The 26,565-nt window shown below is 38.6% G+C and overlaps 1 protein-coding gene across 6 annotated transcripts in view; it reads left to right on the top strand.

Moving 5' to 3' along the window:
* The window catches only part of MAPK10 (mitogen-activated protein kinase 10), a 2,349,270-nt gene extending 2,337,023 nt beyond the window's left edge, over window positions 1–12,247 (top strand). For 3 of the 6 annotated variants that reach the window (XM_044059145.1, XM_044059143.1, XM_044059144.1), the window contains one exon: window positions 10,952–12,247. In XM_044059145.1, coding sequence (XP_043915080.1) covers window positions 10,952–11,094 — 143 coding nt within the window. In that variant the 3' untranslated portion in view covers window positions 11,095–12,247. Of the gene's footprint in view, window positions 1–9,585; window positions 9,603–10,946 lie in introns of all 6 variants that reach the window. The other 3 variants (XM_044059148.1, XM_044059147.1, XM_044059146.1) reach the window with 3 other exon arrangements.
* Window positions 12,248–26,565: the final 14,318 nt, after the last annotated feature.

The raw sequence follows: 26,565 nt of genomic DNA, 5'->3' as shown, positions 1-26,565 counted from the left end.
CAGGCATATTTGTCTACCACATTACAGCTTAGAGTCCAGAGCTATGTGCCTCATCTGTCCAGGTTCCAATTTATCCTTCTAGAGTCAGTCCTGGGAGCACTCACACCCCTCACTATATTTGGGGTCAGTGAGGATCTCCTTTTGACCTTGTCAGTTGTTACTCAGGTGAACTCCAATGTGACCCACTGTATGTTGGATTCAGTCAGCACTGGTCAGAATTCAGAAACAGACTCAGCTGTAAGAAGTAAGGATGCAGCTAAAAAGTCCCTTTAGCATGATGACAGAAGCAAGCAATTCAGAGACACATTAACTTCAATGATGAAAAACCTCATTATCAGCTAATTTGCATGCCTCTGAATTGCTTGGTGGTTACCACAGGTGCTCACAGATCCTTTTCTACTGCCCTTGTAGTAATCATTGCTGGCACCCCGTGTATCACACTGGCACAGGCATTTCCCTCATTCGCTGTGCCAAACACATGCACACATTCAAATGCTCACACACACACACACACACACACACATGGACATGCCACCATACCTCGTACCTGTCCCTAAGTCAACAAAATGTCCCTTGGCGGTTACCTCTTCTTTTTTCTTGTCCCTCATAAATCACAAATAATTACAATCAGTCAGTAATGCCAGAGTTTCATTTTTCATACTGCTTAGAAAATTTATCATGATGCTAGACCTGTTGCTTTATAAAAGGTTTATTGGATGAGTAATATTTAAAAAGATCCCTAATGTAGTTTATCACCACCCCCCCAGCTTTCTCTTAAAGTCTTAAATACAGCTCACATATGTTACTGACCTTTACAGTCGGTCAGTAATTCCAGACATAGAGTTTCATGCTACTTAGGATTCATATTGTAATTTGTTCTTCAAAACCCTCAATTCTATAAGTTTTGTAAGTGGATTAGGGTATTATTCAAGAGTATGCCTGTTGTCTAGTGTCCCCTTCCATACCTCTTCTATGCTGAAAAACCTGTTGTTCTATTAAGCTTTGAAGTGACTTAGGATTGTATATAAAAGTACAAGTTGTCTAGTGTCCCCCACAGTATTGCAGGATTTGCTTGCTAGTCAAGTGGAGTTTAGGTATGCAGCCACCCCCTCACACACACACACACACACACACACACACACACACACACACACACACACACACACACACACACACACACACACACACACACACACACACACACACACACACACACACACAGACACACACACACACACACACACACACACACACACACACACACACACACACACACACACAGAAATTATCACACACACTTACACTCATTGTACATGAAACACCCCCCACCTGTTCGCACTTACAGCACATTCGCTCAGTCACCCATAAACACACACATACACACCTACTTATCCCTTAACTAACCTACCTACTGAGACTAGCTCGGCACACATACATTCGCACAAACGCACAGATGCACACCTATCCTACTTATCCCTTAAGTAACCCACCTACTGGGACCAGCTCGGCACACATAAACTCACACAAATGCACACATATGCACCTACCCTACTTATCCCTTAACTAACCCACCTACTGAGACCAGCTCGGTATACATACACTCAGATAAACACACACATACACACCTACCCTACTTATCCCTTAACTAACCCACCTACTGAGACCAGCTTGGCACACATACACTCCTAGGCTACTTATCCCTTATTTAACCCACCTACTGAGACCAGCTCAGCACATATACACTCGCACACTCGCACAAACACACACATACACACCTACCCTACTTATCCCTTAACTAACCCACCTACTGAGACCAGCACGGCACACATACACTCACACAAATACACACATACACACCTACCCTACTTATCCCTTAACTAACCCACCTACTGAGACCAGCTCGGCACACATACACTCACACAAACACACACATATGCACCTACCCTACTTATCCCTTAACTAACCCACCTACTGAGTCCAGCTCGCCATACATACACTCACACAAACACACACATACACACCAACCCTGCTTATCCCTTAACTAACCCATCTACTGAGACCAGCTCGCCATACATACACTCACGCAAACACACACACATACACACTTACCCTACTTATCCCTTAACTAACTCATCTACTGAGACCAGCTCGGCATACATACACTCACACAAATACACACATATACGTCCATTTTATACCACTTATACCTCTCTGTACATGCACAAATGCAGCCACACACACATAGACACAGTCACACACCTCCAACACTACCTATTTGCTAAACTTCCCAGCCCTTAACACTAATATGATCTTGCTCCCATTGAGTATAATAGGTAACTGCAGACTTTTGGCTGAGTTAAGTGACTAGCAGTGGTGATTTATGAAGTGAAGTACCGAACTTTAAACATACATGAAGCAGTCACAATGCCTCAGTTCAAAAGCCCATAAGGCAAAGCTCCACACAATTTAACATCCTAGTCATAGGTAATGCCATTGTGAGACACAGTGATGCACCACTCACTAGGATGTGCAAGGAGAGGGTCATAGTCAGTTGTGTATCAAGTGGCAAGTTTGCCACATTACACAGGCAGTCAGATCCTTGCACCACAAATACACCTATGGCACAGCTGAGACGTACCTCCCTGGACTATATGAAGAAAGACATGGTGGAGATCTCAGAGTATGTGTCTGAAGCCAGTATGAACCCAGCCTTGAACAGCATGCTACCATTGCCAGGAATGATGTTGCAATTAAAACAAATGATTATTGACTTCATCAGTTTATATATCAGCCTAGGAGGAGATGGTAGATAATCTTAACTGCTGCACCACTGATGGCCTGCATCTATCCTCCCCAAGACTTTCATATATTGCCTAAAACTTTGTCCACACCCATAGTGCCATTTTTAGGCAATGTCAGTCTGCAAAAGCTTCAGACATAAAACAGAATCTGAATAATATAAAACACAAATCCACTCCCTACAAGTACTCCTTACAATCTCTCCCTATCCTGGAAAACATTGATATATGCATTGTTACAGAGACCTGATTTAAGACCAGTGAGAGCACCCCATCAGTGCAGGATGTCAATGTCTACCACACTTTCAGGCCCACCAAAGAAGCAATAGCACTAAAGATGGCAGTGTGTCCATATTTGTTAAAAACACTTTTACCTCTAGACTTGTCAGATAAGAATACAATTTGGAACTCCTCCACATCCATCTTACCATTAACAAGACCCATTATCATATTACGGCTATTTATAGGATGATCTGTATATCCACCTCAGCATATAGCCCCTACCTAAATAGTATGGTGTCCCTATGCATTTAGCCAAACATCATTCTCTTAGGAGACTTCATCTACCCCGTCATTAACTGGGAAATGTATACATCCTCCAACATGTATGCACAGAGATTTCAGGCCTTCATTGATACAAACTCTCTACACCAGTAAGTCCACACCCCACGAGGGTGATTAAATACTGGATTTGGTCCTTAACTACATGGGACAACTCTGCTCCCTACTAATTGTGACTTCCTCAACTGTCAGACTGAACCACAAGTCTGTCAAATTGACCTTAAGACTGAAGCCAGAGAACCTCCAATAAATCAGTATTCAGAGATCATACAAAGGCTAATCTACTGAAACCTAGTGATATCCTAGCTAAATTCAACATCCCCTTCCAACTCAATAGCCACATTATTTATGCAGTGAACTATTCTAAACCCTTGTGAGGGGCTACATAGATGCATAGATGCATCCCTCTGAAGTAGATACAACACCAAATTCAAAAATAATGGTGGAAACCAAATATGAACAGTCTTTATAATAAAAGAAAAAATAAATAATTGTACATAAAAAGAAACTCTCAAGATGCAAAAAAAGGTCTTCCTAAACTTATCAGGGAACTCTGGTCCCTGATCAAATCAGCCCAAGCCTGATGTGAGGTAAATTTTTCCACCAAGGTGAAAGAGAGCCACAAAGTCATCTTTAACTAAGTTAGAAACCTTAGAAACAATGCCCAACATGTGCAGAACTAATAGTAAGTTGTATCACATACTCGGACTCAGAGGACATAGCCAGTCTACTAGGGATAAATTTAGCTCTAACTTCACCCCCACTCCCCTCCCACATTCCCCAGTCTTACACCTTCATGTACACCCCCCCAAATCTCCCATGAAAAGTCCTCAGGACACTACCCAAAGCCAAGAACTCCTTCTGTGGGTCAGATAGCATACCATGCTGCTTACAGGTCAGACCCCCCTGCAAAGACTAATCATTGGCAGCCTCCAAACAGGCTTTGTGCCAGATGAATGGAGGACAGCAATTTTCAGCCCCCATGCACAAAGGTGGAGAGGCAGTAGAACCAAGGAATTATAAATGCAAAAGTCTGATCAGTCTCATCTTTAAGGCTATGGAATGGATCATTATGGAATTAATAAATAAGGACATAGGTAACCTACACATTCTTTTTCAAAGCCAATTTGGATTTGTTAAGAGCAGATACTGCTTACTTAACCTGGATGACTTTCTTCTAAAAGCTTATTGAAGCAATGGATGAGGGCAAAGCAGTACACACTGCAAATCTAGACCCCACAAAGGCGTTTGACACAATTATACAGTCGAGTATTGTAAATACTTTATCACAGCTAAGATATTAAGCCCTATGTAATTCAATGGATAGCAAACTGTCTCACAAATAGACCCCATGGAAATAAGTGCCGACTGCTCTACCTCCAGCAAAAGACCTGTTACTAGTGGTGTACCTCAGTGTTCAGTCCTCGGGCCACCCCCACCCCCTTTGGCATTTACTTCTCTGAGGTCAAAGCTACTGTTAAGGGTTTATGGATGATCAAGTTTGCAAGTGGGCAGATGACTGTAAACTTGGTGCCATCAAAACTCCACAGAGGCATCAAGATCATTCAGGAGGGCCTTCCCAAACCAATCTGGTGTCAAAACAGATGGCTGAAACGAATGCCATGAAATGTATTATAGTATCCTTTGGCAAGTAAGATGTCCCTTATAACTATCACATTGACAACACACCCTTGAAAATTGTTCCATCAGTTAGGGGCTTGAGAACTTACTTAGATAATGAACTGCCCTTTGATCATGATGCATTCACTATTGAAGAAAGTGCTTTTTCATTGCACAGCTTATTATTAAGGGTATGGTGACTTGGTCCACGGTTGTAATCATTCATCTGTATTCCACACTTGTCAGACCAATCATATTGCACCCTTAGGAATGTCTCTGTCTAAACATTTGATACGACTTGAATGCCCACAACACTTTCTTGCTAAGAAAATCAAGGGTCTAAATCATAAAAATTTGACAGAACATCTCAAATCCTTGTCTATCTTCTCAGTGTCAAATAGGCTACTGAAGGGCAGTCTCTGCCTCCCGTACAAGGCCTCAACAGATCCTATCCAGTCAGACCTACTGCACATTTCCAAGTCCAATGGGGACATAAACACCTGCTCAAGAGATTTAAATGTCTTTTGCAACATAAATAGAGCATGTTGGAGGGATAGATATGTATCATAGAGAATACTGTTTCTTTGGAATATTCTTCTCCACATAAAGCAAAGTACTTCTCTTATACTACTCAAACGTAATCAGGACAAATGAATGGGTAACCACAAATTCATCCCTGCTTTAGCACCCTCTTCCTTATGGATACGGACAGCATGTAAATCTCTGGGTTATTCATACTTAAAATATAAGCACTAAAAACTTAGCGGGACTGTATGGCTTGGTTTCTAAAAATCGTCATGGATCAATAGCCTGATAAGTATTTGTTTACCTATGAGTAGTTCTGTGAATCATTTGGCTGTGTAAATTACTTACTGTAGGCATTTCTGGGATGAGAGCACATTGCTAATTATCATATGCTTGTACCTAGAATGCCTCATTAGCATTCGCTATAAGCCAGGGCAACATGTTGCTGCACTTCTCATTGTAAGCATGGGATAGGGTTGTCTAAGAATCAGAAACATTTACTGCCATAGGTTAGAAGGGATTACCATTGACAGTAGCATTTCTGAATCTTGGCTGCTGTCTTGGTAAGTTGACAGGATTTGCAATGTGCTTGTGCAGAATTAAATTGTCGAGATCATCTACTTTGGAGAGTGTAAAAAGCAAAAATCCAGAGGAAATACCACGGCTACAGTAGCAAAAAATTAATAAAAAGAAGTTAGCGCTTTCGCATTCTCTTACTGAATGCTTCTTCAGACAATAAAACATACTAACACACATTGCTTAAATACAATATTAAACCCAATGACATCACCTTGCCAATTAATTTAGATTAGGGAATCTGACGAAACAAACTGAAATGAAATGGATTATTAAACTACAGACAGATAGGACCCATGGCCTTAATGATAAAACTTCCTTGAAACTCTTTTTAGCTGCTAGGCCTTTGCAACATTAAATGTTGTCTTATGTTTGACCATTTTTGGAATATATAACATTTGTATTATTGCCTAGATGTTTTTTATGATGTTTTAATATTTTGGTAGTGATTTTATGAATATACAAAGCACATCATTACTGTTATTGTTTTCTATGGCTTTAAATATTTTTATTAGTTATGTCATTGGGTTTAATGCTGTATTTAAGCAATGTGTGTTAGTATGTTTTATTGTCTGAAGAAGCATTCAGTGAGAGAACGCAAAAGCACAAACTTCTTTTTATTAAACTTTTGCCACTGTAGCCATGGTGGTTCTTCTGGATTTTTGCTTTTTACAATTTTGGATTTTCTTCCAGAGGTACTTTGTCCTCCAGCTGTTTTTTTCTCTACTTTGGAGAGTGGGCTGCTAGACATGAGAGATTTGTTTTGGCAGTGGTTGCAGTCTTTGCTTGATGTCTTCCTTAATAGCAAGCAAGTCCCCATCTTTTATGAAGTTCTGCTTGCTTACAACCTACATTTCTACTCTCCCAGGAGAGCCATTTATTATGGATTTGCAAGAAAGAGGATCATAATCACACTTGTTTGTTTCCTACCCTTTTCTTCTGGATACTTTTCTTACTGTGTTTATTCCATGATTTCTTCCTTGGTGGAGCTATTGGAGCAGACCAAAGCTTAAAACATATAGTGATTCTGGTGCATGTCCTGAGGGAGGGGCTGCTCTTCCTACTCCTCTTGAACCAAGACTGCTACTAAATGTGATTCTTCACAAAAAGTACCTCTTGCCATTATGGGTCTTTGAGTCTGTTTCTCATTCCTAGTGGAGGTATAGAGGGGGGGGGTTGGTATTTTGGGGTACTGTGCACCTGGCTTCCATGGCCTTTCTCTAGTATTCCCCCCTAACCTCTGGTCATGCACTGATCCTAATCAGCAAGTGTTGCCGTCTGAGATTATTTAGTCTCAAAAACATGTCCAGCTCTTGGTCTCAGTAACCAAGGCCAGTAGTATGGGATTTCCTATGCTTCATGTTTATTTGTGAGATTCCCTGTAAGCGAGTGGTTAGACACTGACCTTACTCAGTAGGGGTTACCACCTGAGGTTCCTCGGTCTCAAGAATATGTACGAGTTTTGGCTTCAGTAAATAAACCTGTAAGAGGGTAACTGCCATGTCGGGGTTCCAAGAGTTGATTTTCCTACCTGGGCAGGAGAGTACCCTGTGTTTTCCTCCCCTTGTTGCAGTCCAGAGGGATGGCCTCATTCAGTTGTGTAGTTTCTCAGAGCTTCTACAAATAGGCTGTCCTGCTTATGTTGGGATTCTGTACTCTGTCTGCTAGCTATCCCTTCTTTGCAGAAGACCAGGGTCACCTAGGCTTGTCATCCAGGGTAGTGTCATAAGCCAGGCACTATTTAACTCCAGACTACAAGTGCTGGTAGGTTTCCGTGTCAATCTTTGGGGTGCCATGACATTCCTTTATTGCAAGTTAACTGTGGTCCTTAAGCTGTCTAAGACAAATCATTCACATTTTTGAACTTCAGTGCCAATTCAGGATTGAGGCCTAGCCTTGGTGACATTTTCACTGAACCTACAACAGATTTCCCTCCCACGCTCTCCCAACCCACTTTTTGGATTGTGGTTTGAATGGGATCATAGTTCACTCAGCTCCTATTAATTCCTTTTGATTGTTGAGCTGGATCTCAGTCCTCCAAACTGGGGAGTTGAAATTGCTGCCATATTCTCAACTTTGCCTAGCAAGATATGTGTGAAATGGTTCCATTTTATGGCAGTGTGCCAGGCTGCTGCCCACTGCCCTTGAACAGGGCCATCTTTCTTGGTTTTTAGTGCCTGTGTCTGGTTTGCTTTTGGATTTGACCTCAACAATAACTCTCAGAATATTCAGCACTGCCCCCAGGCACTTCAGGAGGGTCTATATTATATGTGCGAACACTTAGGTTATCGAATACAACATGATCGACACCTATTCAGCGAATGCACAAGTCATCGAAACCTCACAATGCAAAAAAAACACATCACCGAATACTTTTGCTTGGCCAACACCGTTTCACCCACTAATGAAAACAAAACATACTTCCCACTACACCGCTCACTACATACTACCCACCCAAACAAAATAAATAAACCACATACATACACTAACCTAAACCCTACTTCTAAACCTACACTAACCCTTACATACATTACTTTCTATGCACTAACCCTAAGGTCTGTAACTATTGCACACTTACCTTACGGAGCTACATCGCAGAAGGTCCAACTATGCTGAATTGGGATTTTGAATTTTGCGGTTTCCAACATTTGGTCTATACGCAGTTCGCTTATTAGGTGTCGATCATGCCGTATTTGACAACCTAAGCGTTTGCGCATATAATATAGACCCCTTCAGGAGGGGTAGTACCTATGTCCAGACTAAGACAAACTCCCCGTGAATGTGTCATTTCAGTGCTAAACCCTTCCCACTTTTTTGGAGATCACATCCAACTGCATATAATGCACTCATTGCTGAGCACAGGGAGATAACTACATTACCACCAGTAGGCTAAAATGTTCATATTCCTGTTGCCAGGATGCAGAGTACAGTGCACAGCTTTGTATGGAGCAGGGTGGACCTTCCATGCTTTGCATTATTCTTACGCTAACAGTTTTTTTGAGTAAAATAAATCAAGTAGAAGAGGGTGAGTTTACAAAGGAACAGAAGGATGTAAAGCCCCAGATGGCCAAACATATTAGGATAAACTTTGATACAAAAACATTATATAATGTCATATACATACAATTAACTTTTGTTATTGGCACCTGTAGCAATCTATGACATCAACATTCATTTTATATTTTTATTATTACCCAGGATACATAAATTAAACATTTCCTACATACATTCCCTCATTCTTTACATTTACAATATTTACCATATTTGCTAATAAATTCCTGATAACTATGTAATATGCCATCAGTTTACCTAGAAGTGTCAAACATGCTTTCTTACATTTCTTAATATGATAATTTTGCTACTGAATTTTAAGATAATGGTATTATTTAGTATGTATCAGACGCCTGTTAATAAAACGTGTGACCATCTGATAAATCAGTTTTGCTTCTGTGTCACTGTATTAGCCTGTACTGCTTGTGCCTAAAATTGTGATTCCTTTTTACAGATGATTTATGAAGAAAAGTAAGTAGAGAAGCATTAGTCATATCACTCGGTATTAGCAATCTGATGTTTCCTCTCTGTCTAACACAGCTTGATGTAAATTTATATTTACTACTGTTGTAACTCTTGCTAACAAACAGTCTGAAAGGCAGGAAGGCTGTCGATCATGAATGGTTATTGGTTGCGTACACATCATCGGCATGGACAGGTGGCACCCCATAAATGGGATCATTTTTATTTTGATAGCTGTAAAAAACAAGCATCAAACTTTCTGAACCACAATTAACTGTCAATTCAATTTGTCAAGCATGCTTCAACCATATATATATCTGTAGCTATAAATATATATATATATATATATATATATATATATATATATATATATATATATCCTGGATCCTGGATTTGCTCCCATGCATTCAGCACATCGGGCAAAGAGCCCCCTTCAACACTCATTGTTTCCGTAGCAAGTACGGGTTTTACGGGATCAGGTTGCTAGCCCGATGCCCAACCCTCATCAGAGGGTACACCACACACTCACAGACACACACTCACACCTATGGCCAATTTAGAGTGTCTAATCCACCTACTGCATGTCTTTGGAAGGTGAGAGGAAACCGGAGCACCCAGAGGAAAGCCACATGAATGCAGGGAGGACATGCAGAAGCTACACAGAAGGTACCCCATCCGAGAATATATATATATATATATATATATATATATATATAAAATTTTATTTTTGTACTATTTCTAGGTGCTCAGTTTGTACAGTTTTGTATGTGATGTGCTCCAAGCATTTCCACATATTTATATTGAAAATGACTTTGTAATTCTGATATGTACACCATCTTGTACCCCATCATTTCTCATATATGGTCTAACCAGAATCTGATTTAAGTTTTATATTATTACTTTTGTTTAACTGTCAAGGAGCTGTACTACTCTTGCTGATACCTAGCTGTAGTTGTGGCTGAAAGTTGTCCTAGGAGTAAAACTAAATAAAATAAATGAAATTAAATATCATTGTAAGAATTTTTTCATTTTGCTCCCATCTCAGCATACCAGCTCATATCCACGTTCAGATGTAAATATCAGAGAAGAAAGATCACTAATTTTCTGCCCTTCACACTGATTTCCAATAAAAATATTGTCATTAACATTTTATATATATATATATATATATATATATATATATATTTGTTTTTGTCTTTCCTCAGTTTTAACTACTAGAAACTGTAACTTGTTTAATAAGGCAGACTTAATAACTAACCTTGTATCTAAAACAAAGTGTTGTTTTTTAACAATGTCTTATTAGTATGTGCAGTGAATGCTCAAAGTTAATTACTTTGCCGTTAATTTTCTTAGCACAGGTGCAGCAGTGAACAGCAGTGAAAGTCTCCCTCAGTCCTCCTCTGTCAATGACATCTCTTCCATGTCAACAGACCAGACCCTGGCATCAGATACTGACAGCAGCCTTGAAACTTCTGCAGGACCCCTTGGTTGTTGCAGGTGACTAGCCGCCTGCCTGCGAAACCCCACATTCTTCAGAAGATAAGACAACTGAAACAAAAAAGCAAAGAATATTCAGCCTGCTTCTCCAAAAGAAATTATGTAATTAAAAGTGTTCCAAGCTCAGATGCTTATATAAATCATAGTTGCTTTGCTTTGGTCTTCTTTCAATGATGCTTACTGCATAATGATGAGAAAAGATCACCAAACAGGTCTTTTATAAATTGTAAAGTAATGGCTGCCAGTTCCTCACTTTGATATGACAAGGTGAGCAGTTTCTGCACCTGTAGCACCAATTATTTCTATTTCTGAAAAACCTACCTACTTGTGTTTTGCAATACCAAAATATTAGCAGTTGCTTTATTAATGTGCAACCTGGACAAAAAGGTTAATCAGTTCATAAAGCAAAGTCTGTTTTCCCACTATCTGATGCAGTACCTTAATTAAGTTAAACTAAGCAGTATCAAAAAGCATGTGGAAGGTTTAAGTCTCATGCATGTTCCCAAGAAGGAAGAAGGCTATATGCCTTTGTGCTTAAAACAGACCTTTAACAAATGCTGGCTGTGGATGTGATGTCTCTGTTTAATTAAAACAAGTAATGCATTTGCTTCCATTGAAGGAACCGGTCTTCTGGTAGATGCTAAAATATTACAACTAACATGGAAATCATCCCTGTGCTCCTGTTAAGTGGCATGTGTTTGCTTATATAACAAACATTCCATGAGTGGTGGGATTTAATTCTCACCGATGAATGTAAACCAAAAGAGTGTTATACATGACAGATAAAGAGATGTATATATAATTTTAGCAAACCTTTGATAAGTTCTCACCACGTGTTATGACTCTTTGTGTTATATTTTAATGATTGGAACACTGCATCACAAAAAATTGTTGGTAATTATTGTTTAAAACAGGTACTGAAGAGTGGATTGAATTGGTAGCCTGTATGTACATAGAAAATTCTGTAAATGTACTATATAACAAGTTGTAGGATCCTGGACACATGGGACTTCTGGCCAGTAAATTATTAAAGCAAAATTAACTGTTCACCTTGCCATATCATGCCTTTACTGAGAATTAATTGTACTTGCCTGTAGCTCTGCATGATTCAGCTTCAAACTGTATAAACAATGAATTAAACAAGCAGCAACTGCTTACTTGTTGCAAGCTCTGCACTCTTGTAAACTGGGGCTGAAAGTGTGTGAATTTCACACTGCACAGATTCTGTATGAAACTAAGACACTTGTGGCATTGACAAATTATGTATCAATTCAATAGGTAAGTTGGTATGTTTCTGTGAGGGGGAGCAACATTTTTTTCAACAGCAGCACCAATTGATTCTTTTTAAACAGGCATAGCAGAATAATTATTGACAAACCAGTTTCCTGATATCCATAAACTCATCTCCAGGTAGGAATGGGGGTAGCAGGCCACTGGTAATATTTCAGTTTATTTCTTTTATAAATGGAAATATATATACTTATTTTTGTATATATATTTATGGATGCCTTTAAGCTACCTCTGAGATATTACATAAAGCTGACAGCATATACGTCACAGAAGATGGGCATTATTTCATTCAAATACAGTATAATTGATAGATATGTGGTCTTTCAAAGACCACAAAACACCAAAAGACAAAAAGGGTGCAGTTAATCTGATTTGTCACTATGAAACCAATTCCACTTTTATTTATTTTTTTGGGAGGGAGGGCAAAACCTCCTCATTCCCATAGCCCCCTGCACCTCTAAAATGTATATATTTAAACTAAGGTATAGCACCACAAAGGAAAGTGGATTCCATTGTCCTTTCAAAGCTACATAATTATTTTTGCTGTTTCTATCATTGCAGAGTTTATACTCACAAAATGATATTCTTCCAACTAGGAACTAGACATTTTGGTAACACAGCTAAAAATACCCCGTACTAATAGCAAGGCAAGTCATATCATGATCAAAACCTTTGTACAGTCTTCATCATATTTCTGTGAAAAAAATATTATTGTAAACATATGACAGATTTGTGTATGACTGCATTCAAGCTACAGCTTTATTACTGTGGAAATGTGCTTTAGAGATTATGTGGTATGATTCAAAGTGGTGTCATTAATTCTCTTTATTGAGACAGGCTAAACATTCCACCAGAATAAGCACAGACCAAGAAGGCATGTACCACTTATACTATATGTGTACAGGTGTGTGTGTGTGTGTGTGTGTGTGTGTGTGTGTGTGTGTGTGTGTGTGTGTGTGTGTGTGTGTGTGTGTGTGTATATATATATATATATATATATATATATATATATATATATATATATATATGTATATATGTTTACTATCATAATGTCGAAGGCAAAATAATTTTTTAATGAAAAGACCGAAATAAAATCTTGAAAACAAAAACAACATTTACCCTAAATGTTGAACATCAGAAACATGATGATCGACATTTGACATACCAGAATTCCAGTTTTGAAAGTTTGTATGCCCTTTTATGTTTTTGCAGGAGGCCAAACCCCTCCTGCACCCCCTTACTCCCTGCAAATTATATATACCAACTCCAAGATCACACTACAGCAAGGAAAAGGGTAAATTCCCTGATCCTCACTGTACCGTGCTCTCCAGTCGCAATGCTGAACTCAAAAATAATGAATCATGCTTTACTTTCATTATTATGAGTTCATAGTATTCCAGTTCGGCATTGTGCAACTTTGAAACTGTACTTTCATTTAACTGACATTCAGTCAACTGCATGGTCAACATCTATCCAGTTGCAAAATTTAGTTGACTACACAGATGGTCAACAGGTGTGAAAGATCACACACTTTTCAGGGTAGGGAAATTTGCCTTTTCTCTCAGATTGTGCAGTTTTGAAGTTAGTATGCATAATTAGCAGGGGGTGTGGGGAGAGCAGGGGGTCTTTTTTAAAACATTGTTTTGCATACGCCGAGATTTCTTGGTTGGCGCATGCGTATTGAGAGTGTCATCGTTTGCAAAGTTAATCTTTTGTGATCAATCTTCTGAACATCAACGTTTGAGGTCATTTGTTGTTTATCAGTAGGCACGTGTATATATATATATATATATATATATATATATATATATATATATATATATATATATATATGTTTATGTGAATGCATGCATTTATGTGTGTGTTTTTATAAAAAAGATGAGTGCTTTCTTTACTGGTTTGGAAATAACAGTGACAGAGGCTTTAATTAAGGAAGAATGATAAATAATGACGGAGTGAAATGTAATGGAAGCAGAAAACTAGATGTGCGGCAAGGTATTTGCTGAGCTTCTTATACAGATTTGTACTTGATTCATCTGGTATAAGTATATTCCCCAAGTCAATGTTTGTAATTGTGGAGCTTTGTCAGCTGAGATAAGTGACTTATGGAAGTCCACATTCTTTTGAAAGAGTGGGAAGGTCAGAGGTTAAAAGATAATCACAAAATTCAAGTTGGGTAGGTTGGCATAATGGTTGTGTGTGTACCTTACAGACACAAGGTGCAGGGTTTGACTCTTGCATGAGGTAGCTAGCTAGGCTTACCAGTGCAATTAGATTGTAAAATTATTCTATTGCAGTGGACATTGATTTGGTTAGCTGCACTCTTTTATTGTATATCTTTTAAGAATGCGATTTTGAAGGTTACTTTCCTTTCAATATGATAATTCATCTAAAATCTTGTTAGAAAATTCTGTGAAACCCTTGTTTAAAATTTTGTATTTGAACCCTTAGATTTTTTTGGTTCAGCACAAGTCTCAGAATAATGGCATTCATTAGACGTGTGTGCACACTCACACACACACACACACACACACACACACACACACACACACACACACACACAGAAATATATAAAGATTACTCATGAAAAGAGTAAAAGCCATATTAATGAAAGTGACCTTGACAAACCCACACTGCAGAAATGATTGTAGGTGGAAACAAGGAAAAGCAGCCTCTCCAAAAGGAAGAAAGGAATATTTTTACTGAATATTAGAACTCCCCTTTTTGGAGGGGAACAAAGCCACCTACACCTGCAGTGCCAGGACACTTGCTGTCTAGCCACCTCTTTAATCACTGCAAGGTAATGTCACTTCAAGAAAAGGGGAAACAGTCCTTTCACAGTATCCTCAGACTAGGACAGAAGACATCTGTGCATATATGTGCTCACACTTAACATAGATACTTCAGTGCCTCCCCACACAGAAACAAATACAAACCTACCCGACCCAGTCTACACAAACCATGCATGAAAAATCATAACTCTCAATAAAATGAAGAGCATCACCTCATGTCAATGAAGTAAGAAAGACAGCATTCTGTAGCAGATGTGCTACCGATCCTCTGGAGAAATCTGTCCTATAAAAATGGATTGAGGGCTGTGATCCAATGATGTACCCTTATGTGTAATAAATTTACAGTTTTTGAAAAACACTCATTATTGTTGTTGTTGTTGTTATCGAATATCCTCTAGCAGTTAGCACAGAGGCTTAAGGCTAAGAGTTGTTAATGAGCTGCATCCAGGGTTTGATTCTGTCAGCCACCATTTGAACTTTTTGTAACTCTGAGAAATTCACATAACCAGGCAGTGCTTCCAGGTCATCTTTGAAAAGAGACACTTGGGACCAGTGATCTCACCCAGTTAAGTAAATAAAAAAATGGAATGTTGTTAATAGTCTCCGAAAGAGTATATGCAGACCTAAACAATATTTACATGCTCATAGAAATCACCACTTAAGCTTAAACTGTTGGTAGAAATTCTCAGCCTTGTCACCCTTAGCATACTTATAGCCTGCAGTACATCTTCAGGTGGGTTGCGGTACTTGTACAGCAAGCTACTGCCTACCAGTACTGGCATACAGGAGTTAGCATCACCTCCACTGTGAACTCTCATTCATTTGAATGGGACACACCATTGCTTAGATATGCCAGTGTAAAATTTCTAAGTCCAGTGGGATTGCAAGCCCATGACACATTTTGGAATTGGGCATAGGGCCTTGGTATTCCTCATTAGCCAATAGAGTTTAAGGAATCCCCAAGTCCTTTACTTAAAAATCAGGTAATGTTTCTTTAGAATCCACCACTTTATATAAATCGCCCACACAATTTATCTTTAAAAGTAAAAATATTGTGTATGTTAAGTAGTGATTACTACTGGGTAATTAGCATTTTGATGAGCTGCAGGTTTGTATGAAACAATACCATCAATACCCAACCTGCCAAGCCCATAAAATGAGAGCTGACATAGCATCCTGGGTCCTGCACGGAAAAAGTCAAATAATGCATAACCAGGAGAGCCTATAATGAATATCAAAATGTGAACCAACTGCATTATTATTCATCTAATGCTGAAATTCTAGTAACTGTTCATCTCTTTAAACAAATTAAAAGCGCTTTGTTTGAAAGTGCTTGTAGAAGGCAGTGTAGTTTTGGTAAACAGACATTAATACATAGCCAGTCTTTCAATGAGCTACAAGTATGCAGTGTTTTTCAGCTGACCATATCCTTGTCTGTTGAGTAAAAATAATGTTTTAACACTATCTGTTAATACTGCCATATACAAAATTCTATCTGTACTATATATAGACTGTTGAGATGACCATGTGTCCAGTATTAATAAAGCCATATCAAGTTGTGTGCTTGTATACAACAAAGACACCACCTGTAATAATGTCCTCCCTCAAGATGCACCATAGTTCTTAAAAAAATCAGTAACTCACGCATATCTCTTTATATATGCACTAACCACACATGCTATTCAACCGAGTCACCAAAAAAAAATAAATGCTTTTTAAGAGATACCTATGACCTGTTGCTCTGGGTAATATTAATATGTTATCACTTTGTATACATTTAGGTCTCCATCCTGGCAGGATGGGAGTTGAAGGTGGCACTACCCTATTCTCATCGGTGAAGGACACATGCAAGACCATAAGTCCCGGACTGGAGCTAATGCTAACTTCCTCAGAACTCTTTGCATGGATCAGAATAGCAGGGTAGAGTGATTCAAAGAATAACTCTACTGTATTATTGGGGAAGAAGAGTGAAAAAGTGCACACAGTCTTTTGGGAACATGAACCCATGCATTCTTACAGCAGGAACAGGTTGTTTGCCACACAGTGGGAAAGTACTGCAACGCCTTGTGTACATGGCTGGGGGACATGAATGCTGATGTGTGTGTGTGTGTGTGTGTGTGTGTGTGTGTGTGTGTGTGTGTGTGTGTGTGTGTGTGTGTGTGTGTGTGTGCGTGTGTGTCTGTGTGTGTGTGTGTGTGTGTGTGTGGTATATTTATATAGGGTCATACTTGCAGGTGTGTGTGTGTGTGTGTGTGTGTGTGTGTGTGTGTGTGTGTGTGTGTGTGTGTGTGCGTGTGTGTGTGTGTGTGTGTGTGTGTGTGTGTGTGTGTGTGTGTGTGTGTGTGTGTGTGTGTGTGTGTGTGTGTGTGTGTGTGTGTGTGTGTGTGTGTATGTGTGTGTGCATATGTAGCAGGGTGTGTGTGTGTGTGTGTGTGTGTGTGTGTGTGTGTGTGTGTGTGTGTGTGTGTGTGTGGTATATTTATATAGGGTCATACTTGTGTGTGTGTGTGTGTGTGTGTGTGTGTGTGTGTGTGTGTGTGTGTGTGTGTGTGTGCATGTGTGCGTGTGTGTCTGTGCGTGTGTGTGTGTGTGTGTGTGTGTGTGTGTGTGTGTGTGTGTGTCTTTATGTACAATTTAGTAGGTGCTTGTGGAACTGTACTATATGGGTCAATACTGGGAAGATTAGCATAATTAGCACTAACTATGCTGGTATTCATTTCAAAGGCCTGATAGTGAACCGCTACTGATATACTGCCCTTTGCAGCTTTATCATGTCTCTGACTCTCATAATATTGCTGTTGTGCTACTGGCCACAGCAATATTTCCCACATAACACTGACAACAATATATCTATGAATCCTAGCTTGCAATTATCATGGTATTAAATTTTGTGATTTCTAGCTGTTTAAATTTCTCATTTATATACACTTTCAAACATTTGAATGAGAAATAGGTATCAAATATTATGACTTTATTAATGTATTACAGATAGATTTAAAATTATTTTGAAACACTAATTTCAAAAGGATTTTATGAGTGACTTAATATAAATTAAAAATATGGCACCTTGGAGCAGACTAAAAGCATAAACCCCAGTTTAAAACCCTTTACTCATCTGAATCCATATGATATCTAGAGAATTATGTTCAGCTTGTCATGCATAACCCACTTATTATGTGTTTGAGACATGGATGCCAGGAAATTCACCTCAGGAGTGAAACTCGAGACGTAAATCTTGATAATCATATCTAGGGTTGCCACCCCTCCATTTTTTTTCCGGACTATCCGGAAATCAAACTGTACAAACTCTGGTATTCTGTTTCAAAAAGGAAACAGACTATCGGAGTTTGTAACTTGGCTGATTTACTATGCTTTTTTTACAGAAAAGCATAGTAAATCAGCCAAAAGCAGGCAGCAGGAATGGAAAAAGAGGGCGTTCCTCACCGAGTGATGTCATTGTGACATCACAAAATGGGCAGACTGTGGGTGCGTGTGGGGTGGGCGGGGTTACTGATTATGCGAGGAGTGTAGCTTTACTCCGCTTTTAGCCACGATGAAAGGTGGCAACCCTATGCATATCAAACATAACTAAAGGTTATGATCAATGAACCAATCATAATTATTTAGTGTGCGTGGAGCATTATCTGTTCCATGTACTACTAGTTACAGGGAAAAAAAGCATTGTGCTTTCCCGGATTTCAAAACTGTAAAACACTTAACGAGTGCTGTCAGAGAGGTAGTGTAACATAGTCCATTACATTTACACTCACCTTACATACCTCTCAATTGTCTAGATTTTCGCAGGATGTCCTGGTCATACCTCTCAACTGTCCTTGATTTTGATTCATATTTTACCTATGTCCCTCTTAGTACCTCCTACAACTGGTGAATTTTGGACAAAAGGTGGTGAATTGTACTTAATAAATAATGACAATTGTTAGAGCTATACACTTCTTTTACTTTGGAAACTGTATATTAATTCACATTCTTTTATTCTGTCAATGACTGAAGTTAATAGTACTTATATTTTAAAAACGTCCCTGATTGTCCCTGATTATTTGTGGATTTGTCCCTGCTTGGTTGAGAGCTATGGTCTAGATTATTGCTTCATATTTTTGGTTTGTTCCTTGTAAAATCTGTGGTTTTCAGACAAACCCCTAGGGACTGAAGTCAATAAATGATGACATCCATTTGACTGTCAGAGTTTGCATTCTTCAGGAAATGGATGTTAATGCATTCTGTTATTCTACCAACTGAGTTTAAGAAGTTGGGGACACGTTACCGGTACAAAGAGCAGACAAATCTTTTATTTCTGCTGCTGTCATTTGCTAGTCAGTGCAGACAGATTTTATTGCCTGAAAATAGACCCAACCTTAAAAACTTTAGCAGGGAGTTCTTAACATTTGTTAGGGTTAGGTCACAGGCCACACTGGCACTTAATTAGCTTGTCTTTTTCTCAATATCGGAGCATAATCAATGTGCTCCAAATACTACATCACCTTTAGACTAAATTCTTTGTATTACAGTCACTTTATTTGTTGAACTTTCGCTCATGTCTTATACCTTGTTGATGCTTACTTTACAAAATACGTGCACTATTTCCATGTACTGTAGAAAGTGTACTTCTCAACTGTCCAGATTTTTGGCTCATATTTTTGGTTTGTTCCTCATTAAATATGTAGTTTTCTGTTAAATCACTGACTAGAGCTTCTATGGTATTACATTGGGTTGAAATAGCTACGCTTAAAATGATGTCTGTGTCGATAGACTAGTAATCTCCTATGATCCTATGATTGAAGCGACTATATAATGACATATATTTGAGTTTCAGACTTCATATCCTTCAGAAATTACATGCTAACACAAATCCTGTTGTTCTATCAACTTTCTAAGTTTAGAAGAGCAATATTTAAAATCTGTGCCTATTTTTAGGCCTTTGCCCCCCCCCCCCCCCACACACCATTGTTTTAGACTTTGTCCAGGTTTCCAGCACTAAGATGTTGAGAAGAATGTGTAGCATCACCATGATAGGATGAATCAGCTTTTGGGGCCTTCATGGCAGATCATTTTTCAGAGAATTTTAAAAGTTTTTGGACTCAAACAAATCAATGATTCAGAAAATAAAATAGTTACTTAACAACAATCAGTTGTATAAAAGCAAAATGGGCTGGGTTTTAAGAAGTTAGCCAGAATTGTTCCATTTGTTACACTCACTGCAGTTTACTGTGAGCTCATATGGCTGTATGAATAAAAATGAATCTACCACATTTTCTAGTTGTACTAACTCTGAGAAGAAAATATTTAAAGGTTCTTAAATGTTGGTAGTTTTTGTGAGCTCATATAAGGAAAACTGTAGTTCACAGATAGTGTTTCAACTTTTAACTATGCTTCTCAGTAGAAAAATTAATCGATGTGGCTGAAGCTAAGTTAAGAAAAAACAAATGACACAATACAGAGTATGTCATAATTTCTTTCACTTTTGTTTTTACAGTAACCCTTGGGCTCGTACCCGACTACTGATTACTAGGACCACTGAATGAAATATGAGTAGGCTTCCCATATTTGCCATAAAAATGTTGCTCCCTCAGTACTGTATAGACAAATGTTTGTAAATCTGGGACTTACAACAGTCATGCATAACTTCTTCATTTGGAACAATACCCAAAATAATTTAAAAGGAAATTGGAGTAGATAATGGAGAACAGAGCACCAGACTATATAATGTGACAGTTGTGATTCCCACCAGAAGAAAATGTGTTTGAATAATGTCTTGCTCATTTGTTTTCTGACCATTTTATTTCTGTGCAGCATAGCTGACCCTTGTTCAGAAGTGACTTACGTGTGTTTACCTATTTTTTTGGCATGGAAGGCACATGGGAATATTTCCTTTTATACATTACCAGTACATTATGGCAACAAGCAGCTGGGAGGTTTGGGAAATGAACATGCTACATTGTTTGAGCTATATTGCCTGTGCTAGTGCATCTTTTCTCAGTTTAGCTGTGTGACAGCATCTAGCTGTTTGCAGCCAGGGAATCCAGTGCTGTAATGTAAACCCTTTTCTCTCTGTGTTCATGTTGTGGTATGACTCCAACCTTTCCATCAGGGTCACTTCATATCTAACTAGAAGCAAATCTTTTTTTCTTATACATTAAAATGATACACTTTTTCTTCTTTCACAGAAAATCTGAGACACACACGTCTGTTTAGTGTGTGCGTGCATGAACACGTTAATTTGTGTTTATGTACAGTTTTTCCTGAAGGAAAACAAAGTATAATTTTACCAGTCCTTCACCTTCAGAATATGACTTCATTACTTTACTAGTGGGCAGCACATGCAGTGTTTGTGCCATGACTGTTTGCTCTTGTACCTCCCTGCTGTATGGAATAAAGCACCATGGTTGCCAAGAGTTATAGCCATTTTGCCTTTCTGATGGCTTTTGCAAAAGTAAAATAAAGTTTCAGAAATGAGAAAGTAGGCTTAATCATATAGAAAGGTCAATTATAAGGTGACCACTTCATTACTAATGGAATTTAGATCGAAAAACCCTGCAGTTATGTTGTATATTAGCAGAAAACAGAAGTGTACACCTAATGTAGATGTGATGGGAGTGTTCAACTTCCAAAGCTGGGGCTGTCATTCAAAAAGATAATTAAAATAAATAAAATTGTCTGCATAAAATAGTGTTTGACAACAGGTGGGGGTCTTTAAGCTAACTTTGATCTGGGAAGTAGATGTTCTTCAAGTTCATTTTAGTATTGTCACTCTCAGCTGGTCCAGAATGTGATTACTCTGCTGTTTAGAAATGATTAAAGGCTTTTCATGGTTTTAAAGAAATGGGAAAAGTCCAACATTTAGTGATACTATTGTAAAAGTTATAACAGTGTCTTATTTTAAAATTCATTTTATTTCCTTATTAATTATGTGTAAATATCTGTTAAATACAACTTGTGAAAACAGACCTTTCTTAACGAGTAACCCATGAAGAGTCATCACCATTATCATCATCATCATCATCACTGGGCCATTGAGTACTGTCAAGGAATCAGTTCAACATCTGCCTTTTCATTTAACCAAACGAGTGCAATAAGAGACCCTTTAAAGGGTACGTTTTTGAGGACGAGGTTTGACTGCTGTTGTCACAGCCAACTTTTAGATGTAATGTGTCAAAACTGCATTCAAAACAATCAGATTGTTGTTTTTCTTTTCCTTTTGTACTGTTTGTGAGTCCATTTGTTATGGTGTGAGAATGAGATATGTACCAGATTCCTACAAAGGTGCTTTGTAAGTACACCAGTTTTTTCCAAGCTTCAGCTCCAAGATCACACTGAACTTTTAACAAAGAAAATAATAAGCACTCCAGGTTTTAAAGGTACCATGTTTGGAAAGGTAATATATGTACGTGACAAAAATAAAAGAAACCTTTGAACTCAAAAGTGTAGGTGTCTTTACTACTAAATCACAACTATGTTTAACAGTATAGAAGAAAGTAAAACCTGTATAGTGGTAACAGGCTATATCCCGGCTTGGCTGCGGTCTGTACTTTCATAATGTGAGACTCTGTACAAGACACTTAACCAGGCTAAAGGTCCTGGTCAGTTCTGAGCAAATCCATGCATAACTAATGGCTTTTAATTAAAAATGCATTTCAAGTGGGTTATGGAGTAACAATACAAATATATTTGATTGTATGACTATGATACCAAGCTTTTATTTGTCTGTTTTTATGATATTATAACAACAGCAGCAGCATACTTGTCACATGCTAAGATATGTCTGAGATAAAAGCTTATGGTTCTGTTTGCATTTTGATTGCCACTGTTTCTATTGATACTAACCAAACTAACTAAAGTAGCATAAAGGTTTTACTACCATCTCTTTTAACTAGTCTTTTCATTTGGTGTTCTTGAAATTAGTGTATCTAAAGATGCTAAGTCAGGGCATAACAAGCAGGTATCTGAAGTGTAGAGTCCATTATTACAATGTATACCTTACATACCAAAATGTTGATTGTTTTTAATCATTACCAGCAGTCAGTTAAGAAGCCATATCACTGGTTTTCACAAAGTCTACATTTTTGCAAGTTCTAGGATAGGCATATGTAATGTACTTTATAAGAATTTGTCTTCCAGTTGTATTATACTTTTTTATTTACACAGCATTGCCATAACGCAGATGCATTTTCTTCTTCTCTCTTCACTGGTATATTTAAACACAAATTGTTTCTTTTCTGAGGTCCAGATATGTTCTTGATGAAAATCTTGCAGCTATTTGTCACTAAAGGTTCATTGTTTAAGACGATGTCCAGAATATGGCAAGAAAATAATCATGGGGTTATTACCAGAAGGTCTTTTTTCAGAATACCACATTTATAACTGAGCATGTTACAAATATAGAGGACACTATGTAAAAATATGGCTACATGAATTATAAGAATGGTGTAAAGGTATAAGGTGTGACCGTGTGACATCCCCATACTGGGCCAGTAATCAAGGAGCCTGAATCCTCACCACTGACACTGGAGAGGGACATTCACTTGGAATACAAATGGATTCACTCAGTATCTCCAGATGAAAACCTTTCTGCATCAGGCACACTTTCCCTTAAGAGCACAGGGGAAACACGCATTCCAGGGTCTGGATTTCTCCATCTGTCTCCCTCCAGGTCCCCAATTAGACTCCCCACTGGTACAGCTGTAGGGTTAGGTCCTCAGCCATTTGTCCAAGCCAAGTCCTCCAGCACTGTCTCTGTGAAACCAGTGCTTCATGTCCTTGCCCCAAGTAGCTGATACCCACACTCTTTGAGATTTAATTTTCACATATGCGCATACACACACACACACACACACACACACACACACACACACACACACACACACACACACACACACACACACCTGGGAAAGGCTTGCATAGATTACCCGCTGTACCAACTTTGCCCAAACTATAAGGTAGATTCACTGCCACTAGTCAGAGTTACTATAAGGCTCTTAAAAGGGTATCCAATTATGCTGAGTGAAGTTAATATTAATACAAATGGTAATGTTGACCAAGCAGCCAGGCTTTCAGGAGTGGCCAGAGTTATCACCAAATAAACATGTGCAAATACTCTCAAAACTTAAGTATTTTCTAAAAAGGACCAGCCACAATGGAAAGTTTAAATATATTTAATAATAAATAAAAGAACATGAAAATACTGAATGTCAAGTTACAGTAAACACCAGAATTTCAGTCACAGGGAATATTAAAAATAACACCACTGAGAAGTTTCACACAGTTATAAAAAACAGTATTTAGCTAGTCTCATTATCTACTCCTGATTGACTAAAAGAATTAATGTTCCTTCTTACCGAATAGAGCAAGGCAAGATAATGTGCTTGAGTGGTCCTTATCAGATCCAAAACAGAATGAATCCAGAATGCCAAGAGCAAACACCTACTAATATCTAAATATTATTTTTGGCTTACAGAATAACATCACACACATCTGCTGATCTAACTCTGTTTCCCATGCTATCATCAACACTAAAATCTGATAGGATTTTGGCACCTATGTGTTACCATAAACACAGAGCTTTGCTCAGATCTCCTGGAAGTCATAAAACCATAAAACCATTCCACTTTTCATGCAGGTGCTACAACCTATTCTCTAGTACAGACATTGCATCTCTGGCTCCATTCAAAACTGTGGGATAACATCTTTATGAATTACCCCATAAAGTAATTTAGTTTCAGATATATTTTAAAGTTTGTTGTAGCTGGATTGTGATTAACCTCAGTTCTGCCAATATTCTCTGTTGAAACATATACATTTAATTCAGTTGCAATAATGTATGTGCATTTCTTTTCTTTCCACCAGGCACACTGTTGATATATTTTAACAGAAGCAACTTTACAAATACATTTTAAACACAAGCATCTGTACAAATTAGTTTGATACGCAAATGACATAATTCTTTACAAAATTCCAGTTAGCTGTGCTGGCATATGTTACAAATCCATTACCCTATTTCTCCTGGCATGGCTGGCAGTAGCTCCTATTGTCACATAAGGTATGGATGCCTGTTCTCTTGGCATTGGGTGTAGAACTTTGATAATGAATGAGATGGTCTGGGTCTAATTAGTGGCTGAGAGCTGGAGGACCAGGCCAGGAAGGGATGAAAATAAGTTGCAGATGCAGGCTCACACATCCTGGGGAGAGGGTTCCGACAGAGACCTGACTCAAGAGCTCCACCAGGGAGAAGGCCAGGAATGGATAGAATAATCAGCAGATGCAGGCTTGTACAGTCTAGGGAGAGGGTTCTGACAGAGACCTGACTCAGAAGCTCCACCAGGGAAAAGGCCAGGAAGGGATGGCAGTAAGGAAGAGATGCAGGTTTGCACATCCTGGGGAGAGGGTCTGGCAGTGACCTGACTCAAGAGCTCCACTGGAGAAGACTAGGAAGTGCAGCTCCTACAACTTTAAGAATCATGAGCCTGCCAGGGAGTACACATGCATTCTAACTGGATATCCAAGTGCAGATTTATACTGGGTCCAGAATACAGGCATGAGGTGTTTGGACTATAAGATAAATCTCCTAAACCCCAACTGAATAGCAGCAATGATACCCAGCTATTTCTTCCTTCTTCAGTTGTCCTATGCTGCCAAGAGTTGGGAGGAGCAAATAGGCCATTATTGGATAGGCCTTGATAGTCTTTGGGGGGGGGGCGTAGATCAGAGAGAATGAGTAAAAAGACAAAGCTTAAGGTTTTCATTGTAAAGTTAGATGTCATGTATAGCTGTATGCAGCTTTATAGAAAGCATGTTTTGAGGACTTTGTCTTATTGGTATTGTTCATTACATGTAGGTACATATGAATAAACCAGTTTGCTGCTTTCTAGCTACTTGTCCATGGTTCTGTCTACAGGAATTTAAGAAAATTTAGAAAGTATAATAAAGAAAGAAGCGTAATAATTACTGCAGGTAGACGTTGTCCAGCTTGTGGTCATTTCCAAGGAAAACCATGCAGGTAGAATGGCTGCATAGTCATGAATATATTAAGTTTAAATATAGTAAGTGCTTACTCCTCTCTGTACTCTTCTTTTCTAGACCTAACACCACCATCTTAAGTATTCAACAGTGGTACCACCTTTATCATTCTTATAAGAAAAGAGCAGTCCAGGTCTGAACTGTCTGCAAACAGCTAAAGTTAACTTTGAGTATGTGTCTACCTGTTTGAGCCAATATTCATTTTCCCCTGGAGAGCACTCTGCTTTGGCTTGTAAGCAGCCCCCCCCCACACACACACACACACACATATCTTCCACTTTCTCTCTTATTCCCATCTGTTAGCAAATAGTATCCATAACTGATCAATACTGTGTGTTTGTTAATTTAAACTGAGACCACAGTAG

Source organism: Protopterus annectens, chromosome 17.part0 (assembly GCF_019279795.1).
Source record: "Protopterus annectens isolate FY-2018-M chromosome 17.part0, PAN1.0, whole genome shotgun sequence".
Classification (NCBI taxonomy): Eukaryota; Metazoa; Chordata; order Ceratodontiformes; family Protopteridae; genus Protopterus; species Protopterus annectens.
This window is presented reverse-complemented; position numbering and strand designations above follow the sequence as displayed.